The 18517-nt window shown below is 43.3% G+C and overlaps 1 protein-coding gene across 18 annotated transcripts in view; it reads left to right on the plus strand.

Annotated features, from left to right (window-relative positions):
* Positions 1–18517, plus strand: part of LOC131941269 (twitchin) — a 222995-nt gene that overhangs the window by 42080 nt on the left and 162398 nt on the right. For 16 of the 18 annotated variants that reach the window (XM_059300409.1, XM_059300419.1, XM_059300416.1 and 13 more), the window contains 11 exons: positions 521–611; positions 897–1129; positions 1331–1422; positions 2044–2257; positions 2439–2526; positions 7116–7174; positions 7829–8072; positions 8892–9013; positions 9335–9347; positions 9822–10088; positions 13696–13770. In XM_059300409.1, coding sequence (XP_059156392.1) covers positions 521–611; positions 897–1129; positions 1331–1422; positions 2044–2257; positions 2439–2526; positions 7116–7174; positions 7829–8072; positions 8892–9013; positions 9335–9347; positions 9822–10088; positions 13696–13770 — 1498 coding nt within the window. The remainder of the gene's footprint in view (positions 1–520; positions 612–896; positions 1130–1330; positions 1423–2043; positions 2258–2438; positions 2527–7115; positions 7175–7828; positions 8073–8891; positions 9014–9334; positions 9348–9821; positions 10089–13695; positions 13771–18517) is intronic. The other 2 variants (XM_059300422.1, XM_059300426.1) reach the window with 2 other exon arrangements.

Below are 18517 nucleotides of genomic sequence, written 5' to 3' on the forward strand. Positions count from 1 at the left end.
AGTTTATGAAAATCTAAAAAAAAATGTTTAGGAGAGATTACAGTATTTAGTTTATGAAAATCTAAAATAAAATGTTTAGGAGAGATTACAGTATTTAGTTTATGAAAATCTAAAAAAAATGTTTAGGAGAGATTACAGTATTTAGTTTATGAAAATCTAAAAAAAATGTTTAGGAGAGATTACAGTATTTAGTTTATGAAAATCTAAAAAAAATGTTTAGGAGAGATTACAGTATTTAATTTATGAAAATCTAAAAAAAAAATGTTTAGGATAGATTACAGTATTTAGTTAATGAAAATCTAAAAAAAATGTTTAGGAGAGATTACAGTATTTAATTTATGAAAATCTAAAAAAAAATGTTTAGGAGAGATTACAGTATTTAATTTATGAAAATCTAAAAAAAAAATGTTTAGGAGAGATTACAGTATTTAGTTTATGAAAATCTAAAAAAAAAATGTATTTGTTATGATGCAATGTTTCAACCGCTGGAGGTAAATTTGAATTTTGTCGGTTCTTGCAGGGTCCAGCAACCGAGGACGGCGGGACCTACAAGTGTACAGCAGCCAATGACCTTGGGGAGTCAAATGCCAACATCACACTCAACTTCCAGGGTCAGTCTGCTCTTATCTCGTCTATTTATAATCTTCCTTTCTCTGGTACTATTGGTATTACCTCTCTCGAAACCTGATTGGTTGTTGAAATTTGATTTGTATTACCTCTCTCGAAACCTGATTGGTTGTTGAAATTTGATTTGTATTACCTCTCTCCAAACCTGATTGGTTGTTGAAATTTGATTTTAATTACCTCTCTCCAAACCTGATTGGTTGTTGAAATTTGATTTGAATTACCTCTCTCCAAACCTGATTGGTTGTTGAAATTTGATTTGTATTTGACAGGGGGAGAGAAGTCAAGTAAGCCTCCAGGTGGCATGGCCCCAACGTTTAAAGAAAAGCCCAAAGTTTCCCAGGACCCTACGGGCAAAAACATCATCATCGAATGCCACTGTACAGCCAACCCCAAGCCCTCTCTCACCTGGTTCAAAGGCTCGTCTGTTCTCGCTGCCAGCAACAGACTCGTGCCAACCCTGACAGAAAACGGAAATGAATACACCTTAAAATTAGAAATATTGGTAGACAAATTCTCTCATCAATATATCGATTGCTCTTTCTTAGTTTCATCTGCGACCATTATAGTCTTTGATTTTTAGAGTATATTGACGCATTATGCCTTCAGCTGTTTGGTATTTTTTTCTTTATAGTAATGATAACAATTTTATAAAATACAACATTAGGCTATACATGTCAACTATTTCCATGCTTTTTTCTTCAAGAATTTCACCAAAGATGATGGAGGTCAGTATAAAGTGACCGCCAAGAATGAAGTGGGGGAAGGCAATGCTAACATTACAATCAACCTAGAAGGGTAAAGCCTCTCTAATCAATTGTCATTGTTGTCCATTGGTCCAATTGATTGTATGTGTACGTCCAGTGGTCCAATAGATTGTCTGTGTACGTCCAGTGGTCCAATAGATTGTGTACGTCCAGTGGTCCAATAGATTGTGTACGTCCAGTGGTCCAATAGATTGTCTGTGTACGTCCAGTGGTCCAATAGATTGTGTGTGTACATCCAATGGTCCAATAGATTATCTGTGTACGTCCAGTGGTCCAATAGATTGTGTGTGTACGTCTAGTGGTCCAATAGATTGTGTGTGTACGTCCAGTGGTCCAATAGATTGTGTACGTCCAGTGGTCCATTAGATTGTGTACGTCTATTGGTCCAATAGATTGTGTGTGTACGTCCAATGGTCCATTAGATTGTGTACGTCCAGTGGTCCAATAGATTATCTGTATACGTCCAGTGGTCCAATAGATTATCTGTATACGTCCAGTGGTCCAATAGATTATCTGTATACGTCCAGTGGTCCATTAGATTGTGTACGTCCAGTGGTCCAATAGATTATCTGTATACGTCCAGTGGTCCAATTGATTGTCTGTGTACGTCCAATGGTCCACCGATTGAACTTGCTGACCTTGACTCTGGCAGACCAAAAGAGCCCGCCCCAGTCCTGCAAGGAAAACCCAACATTCGCCTGGATGAACCCAAACAAATGATCGTCATCGAGCAGGGCGTCCAGTGTCCAGTCCAGCCCACGGTCACGTGGTACTACGGCAACCAACCACTCAAGGCTGATGGCCGCTACAGAATGGACATGCCGCAGGAGAAAGGAATCTTTTACCCAACTCTACAGATCACGAATGTAAGTAACGGGCAATTTGTGAAAGGGGGGGGGGGGTCAAATATCCATGGGGGTGGCTTGTCAGTGGTCAAATGTCAGTGGTGGAGGGGGTGTCAAAGATCAAACGTCAGTTGGGGACATGTCAGTTGTGATCATATCGCTGACTAATATATGACAGTTGACCTTTTTTTTCTCTTGACAGTTTTCTGAAAAAGATTCTGGCACCTACAAGCTTGTGTTGAAAACATCAGGGGGAGAGGCGACATCTACAGCCACAGTCAATGTTGCAGGTATGTAGGGGGGGGAGAACACAGTCAATTTTGCAGGTATATATGTAGGGGGGGGGGTGAGGACACAGTCAATGTTGCAGGTATGTACATGTATATGCATTTATATAGAAGAGCTTTGCACAATTTATAATACGAGCCGACCCGCGGCGTAGCATATGCGGGAGGAGTGTTAGAGAAGAAGATAGGTATTTTGTATTTGTTTTATTTTCTTCAGTCATTCATAATTTGTGAAGTCGACACTAGCAATGCTTTAAAACACTATCAGTAAGTCGTTAAGGACGATAACCCCTCTCCTTTTTTCCCAACCCATAACCCCCCCCCCCAACCACCCCCCCCCCCCGCACCCGTGAAAGCAGCCTCCTCTTAGCTACCTCCCCTAAGTTTAAAATAGTTTCAAACTAAATTATCTGCCCCTAATAGCCGTAACTAAACCCGGCGCTACGATTGTAAACATTTAGCGTGAATCACAGCTCACCAGACTTCCTAGACAGGAAGAGAGGGGACTGCAAGGCGCGCTTACAGCTTGTTTTCTAACGTCTCCAAGAAGATAATTTTATATATATACGAGCCGAACCGCGGCGTATCATACGCCGCTATTTAGTTGTTTTATTTTCTACTTTTTAGTAATTCATAATTTGTGAATTCGACAGTACCAATGCTGCCACTGAAAATATTTGCTTTAAAACACTAAAATCCTCCTTTCCCCCAACCCCTCACCCCCCACCCACGTGAAAGCAGCCTCCACTTAGTTACTTCCCCTAAGTATAAAATAGTTTTAAACTAAATTATCTGCCCCTAATAGCCGTCACTAAACCCGGCTCTACGATGTAAACATTTAGCGTGAACTACAGCTCACCAGACAATGTGGGTGTGGGGGTGGTTGCGATATGCCTAGAGAGGAAAAGAGGGGACTGCTCGGCGCGCTTACAGCTTGTTTTCTAACGTCTCCCAGAAGAGAATTATATATATATATGTAACACATATGGTTACTAGCCAATGGGGATAAAACTATGAAGTTTTTATTCATTGGGTTGCGGCCCCTGTGGGACTGCAACTGAACTGTTGACGTTTTTTTATGCTTTTGTGAGCGAAATTACACCTGTGTTCCATGTCATGTGACATGTGCCTAGTCGTGTCGCACACGCAAGGCTGCTGTCTGTGGACCAAGATGTAGACCTAATGAAGGTAGTGTAGATATTTAAATTATGTTTGTTAAAATACTTACTTATGTATTCCTGCTAGTGCTGCATGTGCACGCTAGTTAGGGTGATGTATTAAATTAAGTATTTATTTTGTAGTACTACTTATTGGTACTTGTTGGCAGTACTGTGTACTGGCCGAAAACATAATTTATTGTACCCGTGTATATTGTAGCTTACACGTGGTGTTGTCCTGAATGTAACTTTTTTATTTTACATTTGTTTTAGGGCTACAGTTTTCTGTTTCTATTTTGATCTTTTGATCTTTTGATCTTTTGGTCTTTTGGATTGTTTGGATCTTTTGGTCTATCTTGGCTAGTTCGTTTTGTGTTGCATCGCCGTCATGGCTCGATGCTATAAATAAACGAGTACTTGACAACAACTGTCGGCGTCGGTGTGTACTTAATCTCAGGGTCAGCCCGTCTTAACCACAACACCTCAGTGGGTAAAAGCATCCCCACTGAGTGAGGGTTACATTTGGCGCCCAACGTGGGGCTTGACCTTGGGAGGTAGGATGGAACACAGCGACCCGACGTTGGAGAAGTTGACGGAGGAGCTGGCCAAGTTGACGGCTAAGATGGCGGCGATGCAGGTAGATGCGCAGCGGCCCGTGAAGGTGGAGGTGTGTGCTCCAGCACACAACAGCAAGCTGAGTGTGTTCACCGGCCTTCCACCCACTGGAGGAGGGGAGGTGAATTTCCCGGAATGGGAAACTCAAGTACAGTGTTTGCTGCGGAACACCAGCGTTCCGAACCCGTTGCCACCCGTTTTAGGCAGCCTGAGAGGGATTGCCTATGAGCGGGTGAAGCAAGCTGCGAGTCCAGAGGAAGTGCTATGCCTCCTACAAAGCACTTTTGGCGACACCAGATGTGCCGAAGACAGGTATCTGCAGTTCAGCCGACTCACTCCACATCCAAGGGAGTCAGCGTCGGAATTTCTCTGCCGACTGTGGTCAGAGATGACGAAGCTAAACCAGCAGCGTATCTTTACTGAGGCCGATGCCCAGAAGAAGGTGTATCACACTTTCTGCAAGGGGGTTTCACCTCTTCTGGCGCTCGAACTTCGCGGCACATTTGGTTTCGCAGGGGAAGCCAGTCCGAAGGTGGAGGACGTTCTGAAAGCTGTTAAAAGGCTGGACGGGACAGCTGAGTCCCCAGTCGTAGCCACGGCAGCAGCTAACAGGAATATCCAGGTCGACGCAGTAACGGCAGCTGTTCACCAAGAGACGACGCCGCCGCTGATGCTCACGGAGGAGCAACTCGACCGTCTGGCGCAGAAGGTCGACGCAGTAACGGTAGCTGGTCGCCAGGAGACTACGCCGCTGATGCTCACGGAGGAACAACTCGACCGTCTGGCGGAGAAGGTGGCAGATATCCTAGCCCGGAAACAACAGCCCTCCAGAGGAGCTTGTTACGGGTGCGGGTCCACGAAGCACTTCGTCCGCGACTGTCCGAGAAAAGCAGCTAGGCAACGGGGTCAGCAGCAGGGAAACGCCAGTCCATCAGCGTCGGGGAGAGGATGCTGATGCGTGTTCTGCCAAGCTCCCAGCCCAAGTTTACGCCACCGAGATCATCACAGTGTCGAGCAACCACAGCTCAGGTTACCTCGCCTAGCGGCTGGAGGTACGGCTGTCGGGTGTTCCGCCGTGGAGGAGGGTTGCAGCCGGAGGGTGCGCGTGAGAAGGGTAGACAGCCACACTATGAATGTCAGTCTCAGCGCGAGCAAGATCGTCGCTTGGGAGACAGACATGACACAAGCAGAGGTCGGAGACGCCGCCGGAGGAGAGGCCGACGACGTGGTGGACGCCGCCGTGGTTGGCAGCGACCCGACTATACAATGTCGAGTGCTGAACCCACTGTGGCGGAGGGGGAGCGACGGAGAGAGGTCATACCAACCAGTGAGGCAGATGAAGGTGAGGAACTGACAATCAAGGTAGTGGTCCCAACTAGACTTCGGCCGGAGGCAACGCCTTTCGTGCCAGAGGTTGTCGCCCGGGACGGACAAGACAAGGTGATGGTCAGGCCAGCCCCACATCTGGATGAGGTGAATGCGAGGGACGAGGCATCGGACGAGGATGACTCTTGGATCAACCCAGAACCACCAGCGGAGCTGCGGAGGTCAACCCGTCAACGACGACCCGTCGAGCGACTCAACCTGGCGCATCAAGTGGTGACCAGTACCAGCACTGGAGCCTCTACCGGTTTGCCGGGAATAATCTATTTAAGTTGAAAGGACTTAATGTCTGTGTACTAGTGTACTGAACTTTTTTTTAAGTACTATTATGTATGAGTGTAAATGTAAATGTAAATGTGAATTCCATTGTACATTTATTTGTGAGGGGGGCTGTGTAACACATATGGTTACTAGCCAAAGGGGGATAAAACTATGAAGTTTTTATTCATTGGGTTGCGGCCCCTGTGGGACTGCAACTGAACTGTTGACGTTTTTTTATGCTTTTGTGAGCGAAATTACACCTGTGTTCCATGTCATGTGACATGTGCCTAGTCGTGTCGCACACGCAAGGCTGCTGTCTGTGGACCAAGATGTAGACCTAATGAAGGTAGTGTAGATATTTAAATTATGTTTGTTAAAATACTTACTTATGTATTCCTGCTAGTGCTGCATGTGCACGCTAGTTAGGGTGATGTATTAAATTAATTATTTATTTTGTAGTACTACTTATTGGTACTTGTTGGCAGTACTGTGTACTGGCCGAAAACATAATTTATTGTACCCGTGTATATTGTAGCTTACACGTGGTGTTGTCCTGAATGTAACTTTTTTATTTTACATTTGTTTTAGGGCTACAGTTTTCTGTTTCTATTTTGATCTTTTGATCTTTTGATCTTTTGGTCTTTTGGATTGTTTGGATCTTTTGGTCTATCTTGGCTAGTTCGTTTTGTGTTGCATCGCCGTCATGGCTCGATGCTATAAATAAACGAGTACTTGACAACAACTGTCGGCGTCGGTGTGTACTTAATCTCAGGGTCAGCCCGTCTTAACCACAACACCTCAGTGGGTAAAAGCATCCCCACTGAGTGAGGGTTACATATATATATATATATATATATATATATATATATATATATATATATATATATATATATATATATATATATATATATATTGATTACATAACAATAAAGACATACCTAGCTCTAAAATTTTTAACCGACAATAACATCATTCACAACACTGTAATGAATGCATTGAAGTCTGTTTTTATTTTTGGATGTTCCAACCCCACCCCTTCCCCGTTCTTCCCCAAACCCCAATATTCCCTGACTGTTGGCCCATACAATGTTGCAGGTGGAGCACAATTGAAGGTGGACCATGATTCACAAACTCTTTGATGGATAAACTCATTTTCTTCTCATTCTTTTTTTTTAGCATTAAAGCCAAAGGTTAAAGGTGAAGCTCCCAAATTTACACAAAAGCTTGCTCCAAAGGTAAGTCCTACACACTTGGTTTTGTCCTTTATAAAATGGGTCTTGTCCCACTAACATGGGTCTTGTCCCACTAACATGGGTCTTGTCCCACTAACATGGGTCTTGTCCCACTAACATGGGTCTTGTCCCACTAACATGGGTCTTGTCCCACTAACATGGGTCTTGTCCCACAAACATGGGTCTTGTCCCACTAACATGGGTCTTGTCCCACTAACATGGGTCTTGTCCCACTAACACGGGTCTTGTCCCACAAACATGGGTCTTGTCCCACTAACATGGGTCTTGTCCCACCTAAATTGGGTCTTGTTCCCCGAAGATTGTCAATGATTTTGTTCCCCGAAGATTGTCAATGATTTTGTTCCCCGAAGACTGTCAGTGATTTTGTTCCCCGAAGATTGTCAATGATTATGTTCCCCGAAGACTGTCAGTGATTTTGTTCCCCGAAGATTGTCAATGATTATGTTCCCCGAAGACTGTCAGTGATTTTGTTCCCCGAAGACTGTCAATGATTATGTTCCCCGAAGACTGTCAGTGATTTTGTTCCCCGAAGATTGTCAATGATTTTGTTCCCCGAAGACTGTCAATGATTATGTTCCCCGAAGACTGTCAGTGATTTTGTTCCCCGAAGACTGTCAGTGATTATGTTCCCCACAGGTTGTCAACGACGGTGATAAAGTAGAGTTTGTTGCTAAGTTGACTGGAACTGAACCAATAGAAGTCACGTGGTCCAAGGACAAGAAGCCAATCAAAAGTGGCGATATTTTTGCTATTTCCTATGAGAAAGGAACAGCCAAGCTGAATATTTCTGAGGTTTTTCCAGAAGATTCTGGCGAATTTTCTGTCGAAATAAAAAATCAGTGGGGATCAGCAACATCCATGGCGAGTCTTCAGGTCAAAGGTGAAGGTCACGCAAGCAGCTAGTTGAACTCATTTCTTATATATTTTTTTTTGCTGTGTTCAGAATCGCCTAAATATTTTAAAAGTGCTAGTTTGTTGTGTTTAGAGTTGCCTAAATATTTTAAAACTGCTAGTTTGTTGTGTTTAGAGTTGCCTAAATATTTTAAAAGTGCTAGTTTGTTGTGTTTAGAGTTGCCTAAATATTTTAAATGTGCTAGTTTGTTGTGTTTAGAGTTGCCTAAATATTTTAAAACTGCTAGTTTGTTGTGTTTAGAGTTGCCTAAATATTTTAAAACTGCTAGTTTGTTGTGTTTAGACTTGCCTAAATATTTTAAATGTGCTAGTTTGTTGTGTTTAGACTTGCCTAAATATTTTAAAAGTGCTAGTTTGTTGTGTTTAGAGTTGCCTAAATATTTTAAAACTGCTAGTTTGTTGTGTTTAGAGTTGCCTAAATATTTTAAATGTGCTAGTTTGTTGTGTTTAGACTTGCCTAAATATTTTAAATGTGCTAGTTTGTTGTTTTTAGACTTGCCTAAATATTTTAAATGTGCTAGTTTGTTGTGTTTAGAGTTGCCTAAATATTTTAAAACTGCTAGTTTGTTGTGTTTAGAGTTGCCTAAATATTTTAAAACTGCTAGTTTGTTGTGTTTAGAGTTGCCTAAATATTTTAAAACTGCTAGTTTGTTGTGTTTAGAGTTGCCTAAATATTTTAAAAGTGCTAGTTTGTTGTGTTTAGAGTTGCCTAAATATTTTAAAACTGCTAGTTTGTTGTGGTTAGAGTTGCCTAAATATTTTAAAACTGTTAGTTTGTTGTGTTTAGAGTTGCCGGAAGAAAAATTGCCAGCTGATGAAAAGAAAGCCACAAGCAAGGTGCCAGAAAAGTTGGAAATCAAAAGCCAGCAGATAGAGGAAAGCAAGATGGAGATCAGGACACAGTCAAAGGTAAGATTCACTCAGTGACCTCAAGCTGATCTCAGTGAACAAGTTGACTTTAGTGACTTCTCGCTTGGTGACCTCAGGATGACTGATGACATAAAGTTCGTGGACCACAACTTAATTAGGGCTTATGATTTTAATTAATTACTTGATTAGGGCTTATGATTTTAATTAATTACTTGATTTGTGTTTATGATTTTAATTAATTACTTGATCTATCGAAAATATAGTTAGTTGGCTTTTTGTTGTTGTAATGGTAAGAGTTCTCAAGTTGTTTTAAAACTTTTAATTTTTGATTGACAACAAAAGCACTTCTCTCTTTCACAGAAACAAGAAACACGTAAGTTAACTGTCCTTAGAGCTATCGACTCTTTCAATGCAATGTCCTTCACCTTGCAGCTTTTGGTGCCTAGGCAACACGTTTTTTGACCTTGATAATGTTTTTTACCTTGACATTTTTTGATCTAGAAAAGTATTTCGACCTTGCACCATGCTTGACCTTGAGCTCTGCTCCACTTTAAGCCTGTGAGATGTATGCATACGTTTCTCTGACTGGAGATTTCTGCCTATGGCTGGTTGACTTTAGTAGTGTGTCTATGGCCGTGTGACTTTAGTAGTGTGTCTATGGCCGTGTGACTTTAGTAGTGTGTCTATGGCCGTGTGACTTTTGTAGTGTGTCTATAGTTTAGCTAGGTTAGAGTGAGTGCTATCTGCAAATATATCTTTATGTGCTATGCTCCGTCCTTCTGCAAGTATTTGCTGTGTAGCCAAATGTTTTGCTGTGTAGCCAAAATTTTCTTCCCAAACCGCTTAGCTCCAGTAGAGGAGTTAATGGAGGTAGCTCAAGCGAAAAAAGAAGAAGCCGCGCCACCCAAAAAACCTGATCCCGCAAAGCCTGTAGAGGAGAAGATGGATCAAAAGGAAGAAGGTCAAAGGTCATCTGCGCCGTCCATTGTGGTGGAGCAGGGGGAGAACCCAGAAGGTACAGTGCCTAAACACAAACACATTAAAAAAGGGACACAAGAAAAAAAAGGGGGGAAGCCCTACGTCAGCCAGCCTACAACTATTCTAGAAGAAGAAGGTATTGTCATCATGTCGTGGAGGTGTGGCTCTGCATGGCTTTCTTCTACTAAACTCTCTAGCCAACCTGGTCAGACTTACAGCCAAATCTAATTAAACAAACAGTGGCAAAACTAATAAAAACTGTCCAAAACTAATAAAATTATGTGGCAAAACTAATCAAATCTGTGGCAAAACTAATTTTTTTAAATGCTAAAACTAATCAAAACAACCAAGTGTAATTTTAAAAATCTTAGCCAAATCTAATACGCTAGCTAGCTCTAATCAAATCAAACGTAATCAATCCTAATTAAAAACCTAATCAACCCTAGTTAAGCAATCAAATTAAATAGAGGTAAAATGATGACATCACCAACATAACCGCCCAATAAGTGCTAGTTTCAGGTGAATTCATTATGTAAATATTGGTCTCATGTTTCCTACACCCATCTATAATAATAGTTTCGCTGTCTGTCTATCTGACAAGAACGCTCTGTCTGACAAGAACGCTTTGTCTGACAAGAACGCTCTAGAGAAAACACAAGCAAAATAAAAACATGCACAGTAATTCGAAAAACGAAATATGACGTCGACACATTTAGCGTAGAGTAGAACATAATCTCAAACCAGAGAGTGCACACAGTAAAATGACGTCATTGATTATCGCAAACATTGAAAAAAAGGAAATGTTGTCTAATCTAAATGGTTTGCGTGAAGAGTTTCTTGCATACAATTCTTCGGGTAGGGGCGAAGCCCCACCCCCCGCGTAAGAACGTCTGAGCCCCCCCCCCCCCCTCCCCAACTCAAAAGAAATTTCCTCATCGATACTCTATAATAAAATTACCGCCTAATTAATGTGTCTAATCTAAAAAGTGGTTTTCTTGCAATGGGAAGGTAGACATGTTTTTTTTTTGGGGGGGTTGGGGGGGGGGGGGGTGGTGTGTAGGGGTGGGGGGTGGGGGTGGTGTGTAGGGGTGGGGAGGGGGGTGGGGGGTGGTGTGTGGGGGGTGGGTTGGTTTCAGTGTTTCTTTCAGACTTTTTCCTCCCCGGAGAGGGGTGGGGGTACTTGAAATTTTCGGGGGCGGGGGTAGAATTTTCTGGGAGGGGGCGGACACTGGAAAAAGTATATAATTATATTTCGTTGAATGGGACGGTAGACATGTTTTTTTTGGGGGGTGGGGGGTGGTGGAGGGGTGGGGGTGGGGGGGGTGGTGTGTGGGGTGGGGGGTGGGGGGGATGGGGGGTGGTGTGTGGGGGGGGTGGGGGGTGGTGTGTGGGGGGGTGGGTTGGTTTCAGTGTTTCTTTCAGACTTTTTCCTCCCCGGAGAGGGGTGGGGGTACTTGAAATTTTCGGGGGCGGGGGTAGAATTTTCTGGGAGGGGGCGGACACTGGAAAAAGTATATAATTATATTTCGTTGAATGGGACGGTAGACATGTTTTTTTTTTGGGGGGGTGGGGGGTGGGGGGGGCGGTGTGTGGAGGGGGTGGTGTGTGGGGGTGAGGGGTGGGGGTGGTGTGTGGTGGGGGTGGGGGTGGGGGTGGTGTGTGGGGGTGGGGTGGGGGTGGTGTGTGGGGGGGTGGGTTGGTTTTAGTTTAGAGAAAAGAGACAGCACTATCAGCCTAGCGCCCGTTGTACCCTTCCTCAACGGGCCATTTTTCTCGTCAAAAATATTGGTCAATATAAAAGCTCAAATATGGAGCAGACTTTTTTCATTTTTTATTTTTGCAATTTCAAAATGTAATCTTCTGCTGAACCCATGAACTCACCCTAATTCCTGCACATTATTGCAGCTGGCATGTGCAGGTAGCTAGCTTTAGTCTAGTCCAGCAACTTTAGGCTATTAACAACAAATTAGGCTAATAGTTTTAACCTAGGCTAGTAGCTTGCATTTTACTTTGCCTTTTTTATTTTTTAAAGTTAGCCCAATTTACCTGCTAACGTTCCCAAATGTACCTGATAAAGTTAGCCCAATGTAACTGCTAAAGTTAGCCCAATGTAACTGCTAAAGTTAGCCCAATGTATCTGCTAAAGTTAGCCCAATGTAACTGCTAAAGTTAGCCCAATGTACCTGGTAAAGTTAGCTCAATGTATCTGCTAAAATTAGCCCAATGTAACTGCTAAAGTTAGCTCAATGTATCTGCTAAAGTTAGCCCAATGTAACTGCTAAAGTTAGCCCAATGTTCCTGCTAAAGTTAGCCCAATGTACCTGGTAAAGTTAGCTCAATGTATCTGCTAAAGTTAGCCCAATGTAACTGCTAAAGTTAGCCCAATATACCTGGTAAAGTTAGCCCAATGTAACTGTTAAAGTTAGCCCAATGTACCTGGTAAATTTAGCCCAATGTAACTGTTAAAGTTAGCCCAATGTACCTGGTAAAGTTAGCCGAATGTAACCGCTAAAGTTAGCCCAATGTATCTGCTAACGTTACCCAATGTACCTGGTAAAGTTAGCCCAATGTAACTGCTAAAGTTAGCCCAATGTATCTGCTAAAGTTAGCCCAATGTACCTGGTAAAGTTAGCCCAATGTAACTGCTAAAGTTAGCCCAATGTATCTGCTAAAATTAGCCCAATGTACCTGGTAAAGTTAGCCCAATGTAACTGTTAAAGTTAGCCCAATGTACCTGCTAAATTTAGCCCAATGTAACTGCTAAAGTTAGCCCAATGTAACTGCCAAAGTTAGCCCAATGTAACTGCTAAAGTTACCCAATGTACCTGGTAAAGTTAGCCCAATGTACCTGCTAAAGTTGGCCCAATGTACCTGATAAAGTTAGCCCAATGTATCTGCTAAAGTTAGCCCAATGTAACTGTTAAAGTTAGCCCAATTTACCTGCTTCTTGTGTAGATTGTTATCCCCCCTCTAACAGAACAAGTTTTACATAACAAAGTATATAACAAATAACCACAGGTCGAAACCACTTAGGTATAGTTGTCCCCCCTTCATCTAGGCCAGCTTACTGTCAAATATTGTCAAACTCAAATTCGTTACAGTTAAATGTCAACTAATCGAAACTAATTATAATTTTTAATTAGCTTAGTTAAAATTAAATTTTATTCTACAATAATTAAAGTTCAAAAGAAATAATATTGAAAATTAAGACATTTTCTTGCAATAAAATTGATGCATGGAAAAAATGTAATTGATTAAGGAATGTAGCAGTAGAATAGAATCAGCTTCAGCATTATGTTGAGAACATTTTTAGAATTGTCTGGGTGCACATAACTGACCTCTAGGTAAAGATACAATCCGATTGGAATACATTTTGCTATTTTATTTTGTGGTCAGGTGGTTAAACCAGACCAATATGGTTAGCTGGTTAGACCAATATGGTCAGCTGGTTTGACCACTATGGTCAGCTGGTTGGACCACTATGGTTAGCTGGTTGGACCACTATGGTCAGCTGGTTGGACCACTATGGTTAGCTGGTTGGACCACTATGGTTAGCTGGTTGGACCACTATGGTCAGCTGGTTGGACCATTATGGCCAGGTGGTGGATTAGGATAGTAAGTTGTTTAAAGCAAACTAGAGAAGTCAGTTAGTGGTGACCAGTTGCACTGAGGTCTTTGAATGATTGAAGCCAAGCTGTGTCTTGTGTCCTGCTTGCTCCTAAATTTGTGTACATTTTGCTAAGATGGCTATGAAGGTGAGAGTGAAGAGGCGGATGATGACCAGGAAAATGTTTTCGATGCTGAGGATTCAGACGAAGGTTAGTCCTGAGAACATGGCTGCAGTTGAACCAGAGTCAAGCGAGAGTTGAACCTGGTTGGCTGTAGCAGTGTGACACTAAACCAGAGCCGTCTTGTGACCCCATGCATGAGCAATCTTTTGTTCTGCTTTGTTTTCTTTCTTTTCTTTCCTTAGGTCCAAGAATTTTAACAATTTTTACAATTTTTAACATTTGTATGACATTTTATAACATTGTTTAAAGTCTTCCTAAGGCTAATTAATTAGATCAAATGTAATTAGGTCACTGATTGGTCACATTTTATTATGATGACTGGTCAAATGTGGATCGGAAAGAAGGTAGGTAATACATCTGTCATCTGACAGGTAATACATCTGTCATCTGACAGGTAATACATATGTCATCTGACAGGTACAAATATGCTACTTGATGTAAGTAATTGAGTAAAGAATGTTTTGCTTAAAAATTAAACCCTACCAGAGGCCAGAAATAAAAAAAAACCAGACCAGATGTAATTGTTCATGTATATTATGTATTCTGGTTGAGGTGTGTTCTGGTTGAGGTGTATTCTGGTTGAGGTGTAAGTGTTCTGGTTGAGGTGTGTTCTGGTTGAGGTGTGTTCTGGTTGAGGTGTGTTCTGGTTGAGGTGTAAGTGTTCTGGTTGAGATGTGTTCTGGTTGAGGTGTAAGTGTTCTGGTTGAGGTATGTTCTGGTTGAGGTGTAAGTGTTCTGGTTGAGGTGTGTTCTGGTTGAGGTGTAAGTGTTCTGGTTGAGGTGTAAGTGTTCTGGTTGAGGTGTAAGTGTTCTGGTTGAGGTGTGTTCTGGTTGAGGTGTAAGTGTTCTGGTAGAGGTGTAAGTGTTCTGGTTGAGGTGTGTTCTGGTTGAGGTGTATTCTGGTTGAGGTGTAAGTGTTCTGGTTGAGGTGTGTTCTGGTTGAGGTGTAAGTGTTCTGGTTGAGGTGTAAGTGTTCTGGTTGAGGTGTAAGTGTTTTGGTTGAGGTGTGTTCTGGTTGAGGTGTGTTCTGGTTGAAGTGTGTTCTGGTTGAGGTGTAAGTGTTCTGGTTGAGGTGTAAGTGTTCTGGTTGAGGTGTGTTCTGGTTGAGGTGTAAGTGTTCTGGTTGAGGTGTAAGTGTTCTGGTTGAGGTGTGTTCTGGTTGAGGTGTGTTCTGGTTGAGGTGTGTTCTGGTTGAGGTGTGTTCTGGTTGAGGTGTGTTCTGGTTGAGGTGTGTTCTGGTTGAGGTGTGTTCTGGTTGAGGTGTGTTCTGGTTGAGGTGTGTTCTGGTTGAGGTGTAAGTGTTCTGGTTGAGGTGTATTCTGGTTGAAGTGTGTTCTGGTTGAGGTGTAAGTGTTCTGGTTGAGGTGTAAGTGTTCTGGTTGAGGTGTGTTCTGGTTGAGGTGTAAGTGTTCTGGTTGAGGTGTAAGTGTTCTGGTTGAGGTGTGTTCTGGTTGAGGTGTGTTCTGGTTGAGGTGTGTTCTGGTTGAGGTGTGTTCTGGTTGAGGTGTGTTCTGGTTGAGGTGTGTTCTGGTTGAGGTGTGTTCTGGTTGAGGTGTGTTCTGGTTGAGGTGTGTTCTGGTTGAGGTGTGTTCTGGTTGAGGTGTAAGTGTTCTGGTTGAGGTGTAAGTGTTCTGGTTGAGGTGTGTTCTGGTTGAGGTGTAAGTGTTCTGGTTGAGGTGTAAGTGTTCTGGTTGAGGTGTAAGTGTTCTGGTTGAGGTGTGTTCTGGTTGAGGTGTAAGTGTTCTGGTTGAGGTGTAAGTGTTCTGGTTGAGGTGTGTTCTGGTTGAGGTGTAAGTGTTCTGGTTGAGGTGTAAGTGTTCTGGTTGAGGTGTGTTCTGGTTGAGGTGTGTTCTGGTTGAGGTGTAAGTGTTCTGGTTGAGGTGTGTTCTGGTTGAGGTGTGTTCTGGTTGAGGTGTAAGTGTTCTGGTTGAGGTGTGTTCTGGTTGAGGTGTGTTCTGGTTGAGGTGTAAGTGTTCTGGTTGAGGTGTGTTCTGGTTGAGGTGTGTTCTGGTTGAGGTGTATTCTGGTTGAGGTGTAAGTGTTCTGGTTGAGGTGTGTTCTGGTTGAGGTGTAAGTGTTCTGGTTGAGGTGTGTTCTGGTTGAGGTGTAAGTGTTCTGGTTGAGGTGTGTTCTGGTTGAGGTGTAAGTGTTCTGGTTGAGGTGTGTTCTGGTTGAGGTGTAAGTGTTCTGCTTGAGGTGTAAGTGTTCTGGTTGAGGTGTAAGTGTTCTGGTTGAGGTGTGTTCTGGTTGAGGTGTGTTCTGGTTGAGGTGTGTTCTGGTTGAGGTGTAAGTGTTCTGGTTGAGGTGTAAGTGTTCTGGTTGAGGTGTAAGTGTTTTGGTTGAGGTGTGTTCTGGTTGAGGTGTAAGTGTTCTGGTAGAGGTGTAAGTGTTCTGGTTGAGGTGTGTTCTGGTTGAGGTGTATTCTGGTTGAAGTGTGTTCTGGTTGAGGTGTAAGTGTTCTGGTTGAGGTGTAAGTGTTCTGGTTGAGGTGTGTTCTGGTTGAGGTGTAAGTGTTCTGGTTGAGGTGTAAGTGTTCTGGTTGAGGTGTGTTCTGGTTGAGGTGTGTTCTGGTTGAGGTGTGTTCTGGTTGAGGTGTGTTCTGGTTGAGGTGTGTTCTGGTTGAGGTGTAAGTGTTCTGGTTGAGGTGTGTTCTGGTTGAGGTGTAAGTGTTCTGGTTGAGGTGTGTTCTGGTTGAGGTGTAAGTGTTCTGGTTGAGGTGTAAGTGTTCTGGTTGAGGTGTGTTCTGGTTGAGGTGTGTTCTGGTTGAGGTGTAAGTGTTCTGGTTGAGGTGTGTTCTGGTTGAGGTGTGTTCTGGTTGAGGTGTAAGTGTTCTGGTTGAGGTGTGTTCTGGTTGAGGTGTGTTCTGGTTGAGGTGTGTTCTGGTTGAGGTGTAAGTGTTCTGGTTGAGGTGTGTTCTGGTTGAGGTGTGTTCTGGTTGAGGTGTAAGTGTTCTGGTTGAGGTGTGTTCTGGTTGAGGTGTAAGTGTTCTGGTTGAGGTGTAAGTGTTCTGGTTGAGGTGTGTTCTGGTTGAGATGTGTTCTGGTTGAGATGTGTTCTGGTTGAGGTGTAAGTGTTCTGGTTGAGGTGTGTTCTGGTTGAGGTGTGTTCTGGTTGAGGTGTGTTCTGGTTGAGGTGTGTTCTGGTTGAGGTGTGTTCTGGTTGAGGTGTGTTCTGGTTGAGGTGTGTTCTGGTTGAGGTGTGTTCTGGTTGAGGTGTGTTCTGGTTGAGGTGTGTTCTGGTTGAGGTGTGTTCTGGTTGAGGTGTGTTCTGGTTGAGGTGTAAGTGTTCTGGTTGAGGTGTGTTCTGGTTGAGGTGTGTTCTGGTTGAGGTGTGTTCTGGTTGAGGTGTGTTCTGGTTGAGGTGTGTTCTGGTTGAGGTGTAAGTGTTCTGGTTGAGGTGTAAGTGTTCTGGTTGAGGTGTGTTCTGGTTGAGGTGTAAGTGTTCTGGTTGAGGTGTGTTCTGGTTGAGGTGTAAGTGTTCTGGTTGAGGTGTATTCTGGTTGAGGTGTGTTCTGGTTGAGATGTGTTCTGGTAGAGGTGTAAGTGTTCTGGTTGAGGTGTATTCTGGTTGAGGTGTAAGTGTTCTGGTTGAGGTGTGTTCTGGTTGAGGTGTGTTCTGGTTGAGATGTGTTCTGGTAGAGGTGTAAGTGTTCTGGTTGAGGTGTATTCTGGTAGAGGTGTAAGTGTTCTGGTTGAGGTGTGTTCTGGTTGAGGTGTAAGTGTTCTGGTTGAGGTGTGTTCTGGTTGAGGTGTGTTCTGGTTGAGGTGTGTTCTGGTTGAGGTGTGTTCTGGTTGAGGTGTGTTCTGGTTGAGGTGTGTTCTGGTTGAGGTGTGTTCTGGTTGAGGTGTGTTCTGGTTGAGGTGTGTTCTGGTTGAGGTGTGTTCTGGTTGAGGTGTGTTCTGGTTGAGGTGTAAGTGTTCTGGTTGAGGTGTGTTCTGGTTGAGGTGTGTTCTGGTTGAGGTGTAAGTGTTCTGGTTGAGGTGTATTCTGGTTGAGGTGTAAGTGTTCTGGTTGAGGTGTAAGTGTTCTGGTTGAGGTGTGTTCTGGTTGAGGTGTAAGTGTTCTGGTTGAGGTGTGTTCTGGTTGAGGTGTGTTCTGGTTGAGGTGTAAGTGTTCTGGTTGAGGTGTAAGTGTTCTGGTTGAGGTGTAAGTGTTCTGGTTGAGGTGTATTCTGGTAGAGGTGTAAGTGTTCTGGTTGAGGTGTGTTCTGGTTGAGGTGTAAGTGTTCTGGTTGAGGTGTGTTCTGGTTGAGGTGTGTTCTGGTTGAGGTGTGTTCTGGTTGAGGTGTGTTCTGGTTGAGGTGTGTTCTGGTTGAGGTGTGTTCTGGTTGAGGTGTGTTCTGGTTGAGGTGTGTTCTGGTTGAGGTGTGTTCTGGTTGAGGTGTGTTCTGGTTGAGGTGTGTTCTGGTTGAGGTGTAAGTGTTCTGGTTGAGGTGTGTTCTGGTTGAGGTGTGTTCTGGTTGAGGTGTAAGTGTTCTGGTTGAGGTGTGTTCTGGTTGAGGTGTGTTCAGGTTGAGGTGTAAGTGTTCTGGTTGAGGTGTGTTCTGGTTGAGGTGTATTCTGGTTGAAGTGTGTTCTGGTTGAGGTGTAAGTGTTCTGGTAGAGGTGTAAGTGTTCTGGTTGAGGTGTGTTCTGGTTGAGGTGTAAGTGTTCTGGTAGAGGTGTAAGTGTTCTGGTTGAGGTGTGTTCTGGTTGAGGTGTGTTCTGGTTGAGGTGTGTTCTGGTTGAGGTGTAAGTGTTCTGGTAGAGGTGTAAGTGTTCTGGTTGAGGTGTGT

The sequence above is a fragment of the Physella acuta genome, unplaced genomic scaffold (genome assembly GCF_028476545.2).
Source record: "Physella acuta isolate Inbredline_101_S28 unplaced genomic scaffold, ASM2847654v3 ptg000355l, whole genome shotgun sequence".
NCBI classification, from domain to species: Eukaryota; Metazoa; Mollusca; class Gastropoda; family Physidae; genus Physella; species Physella acuta.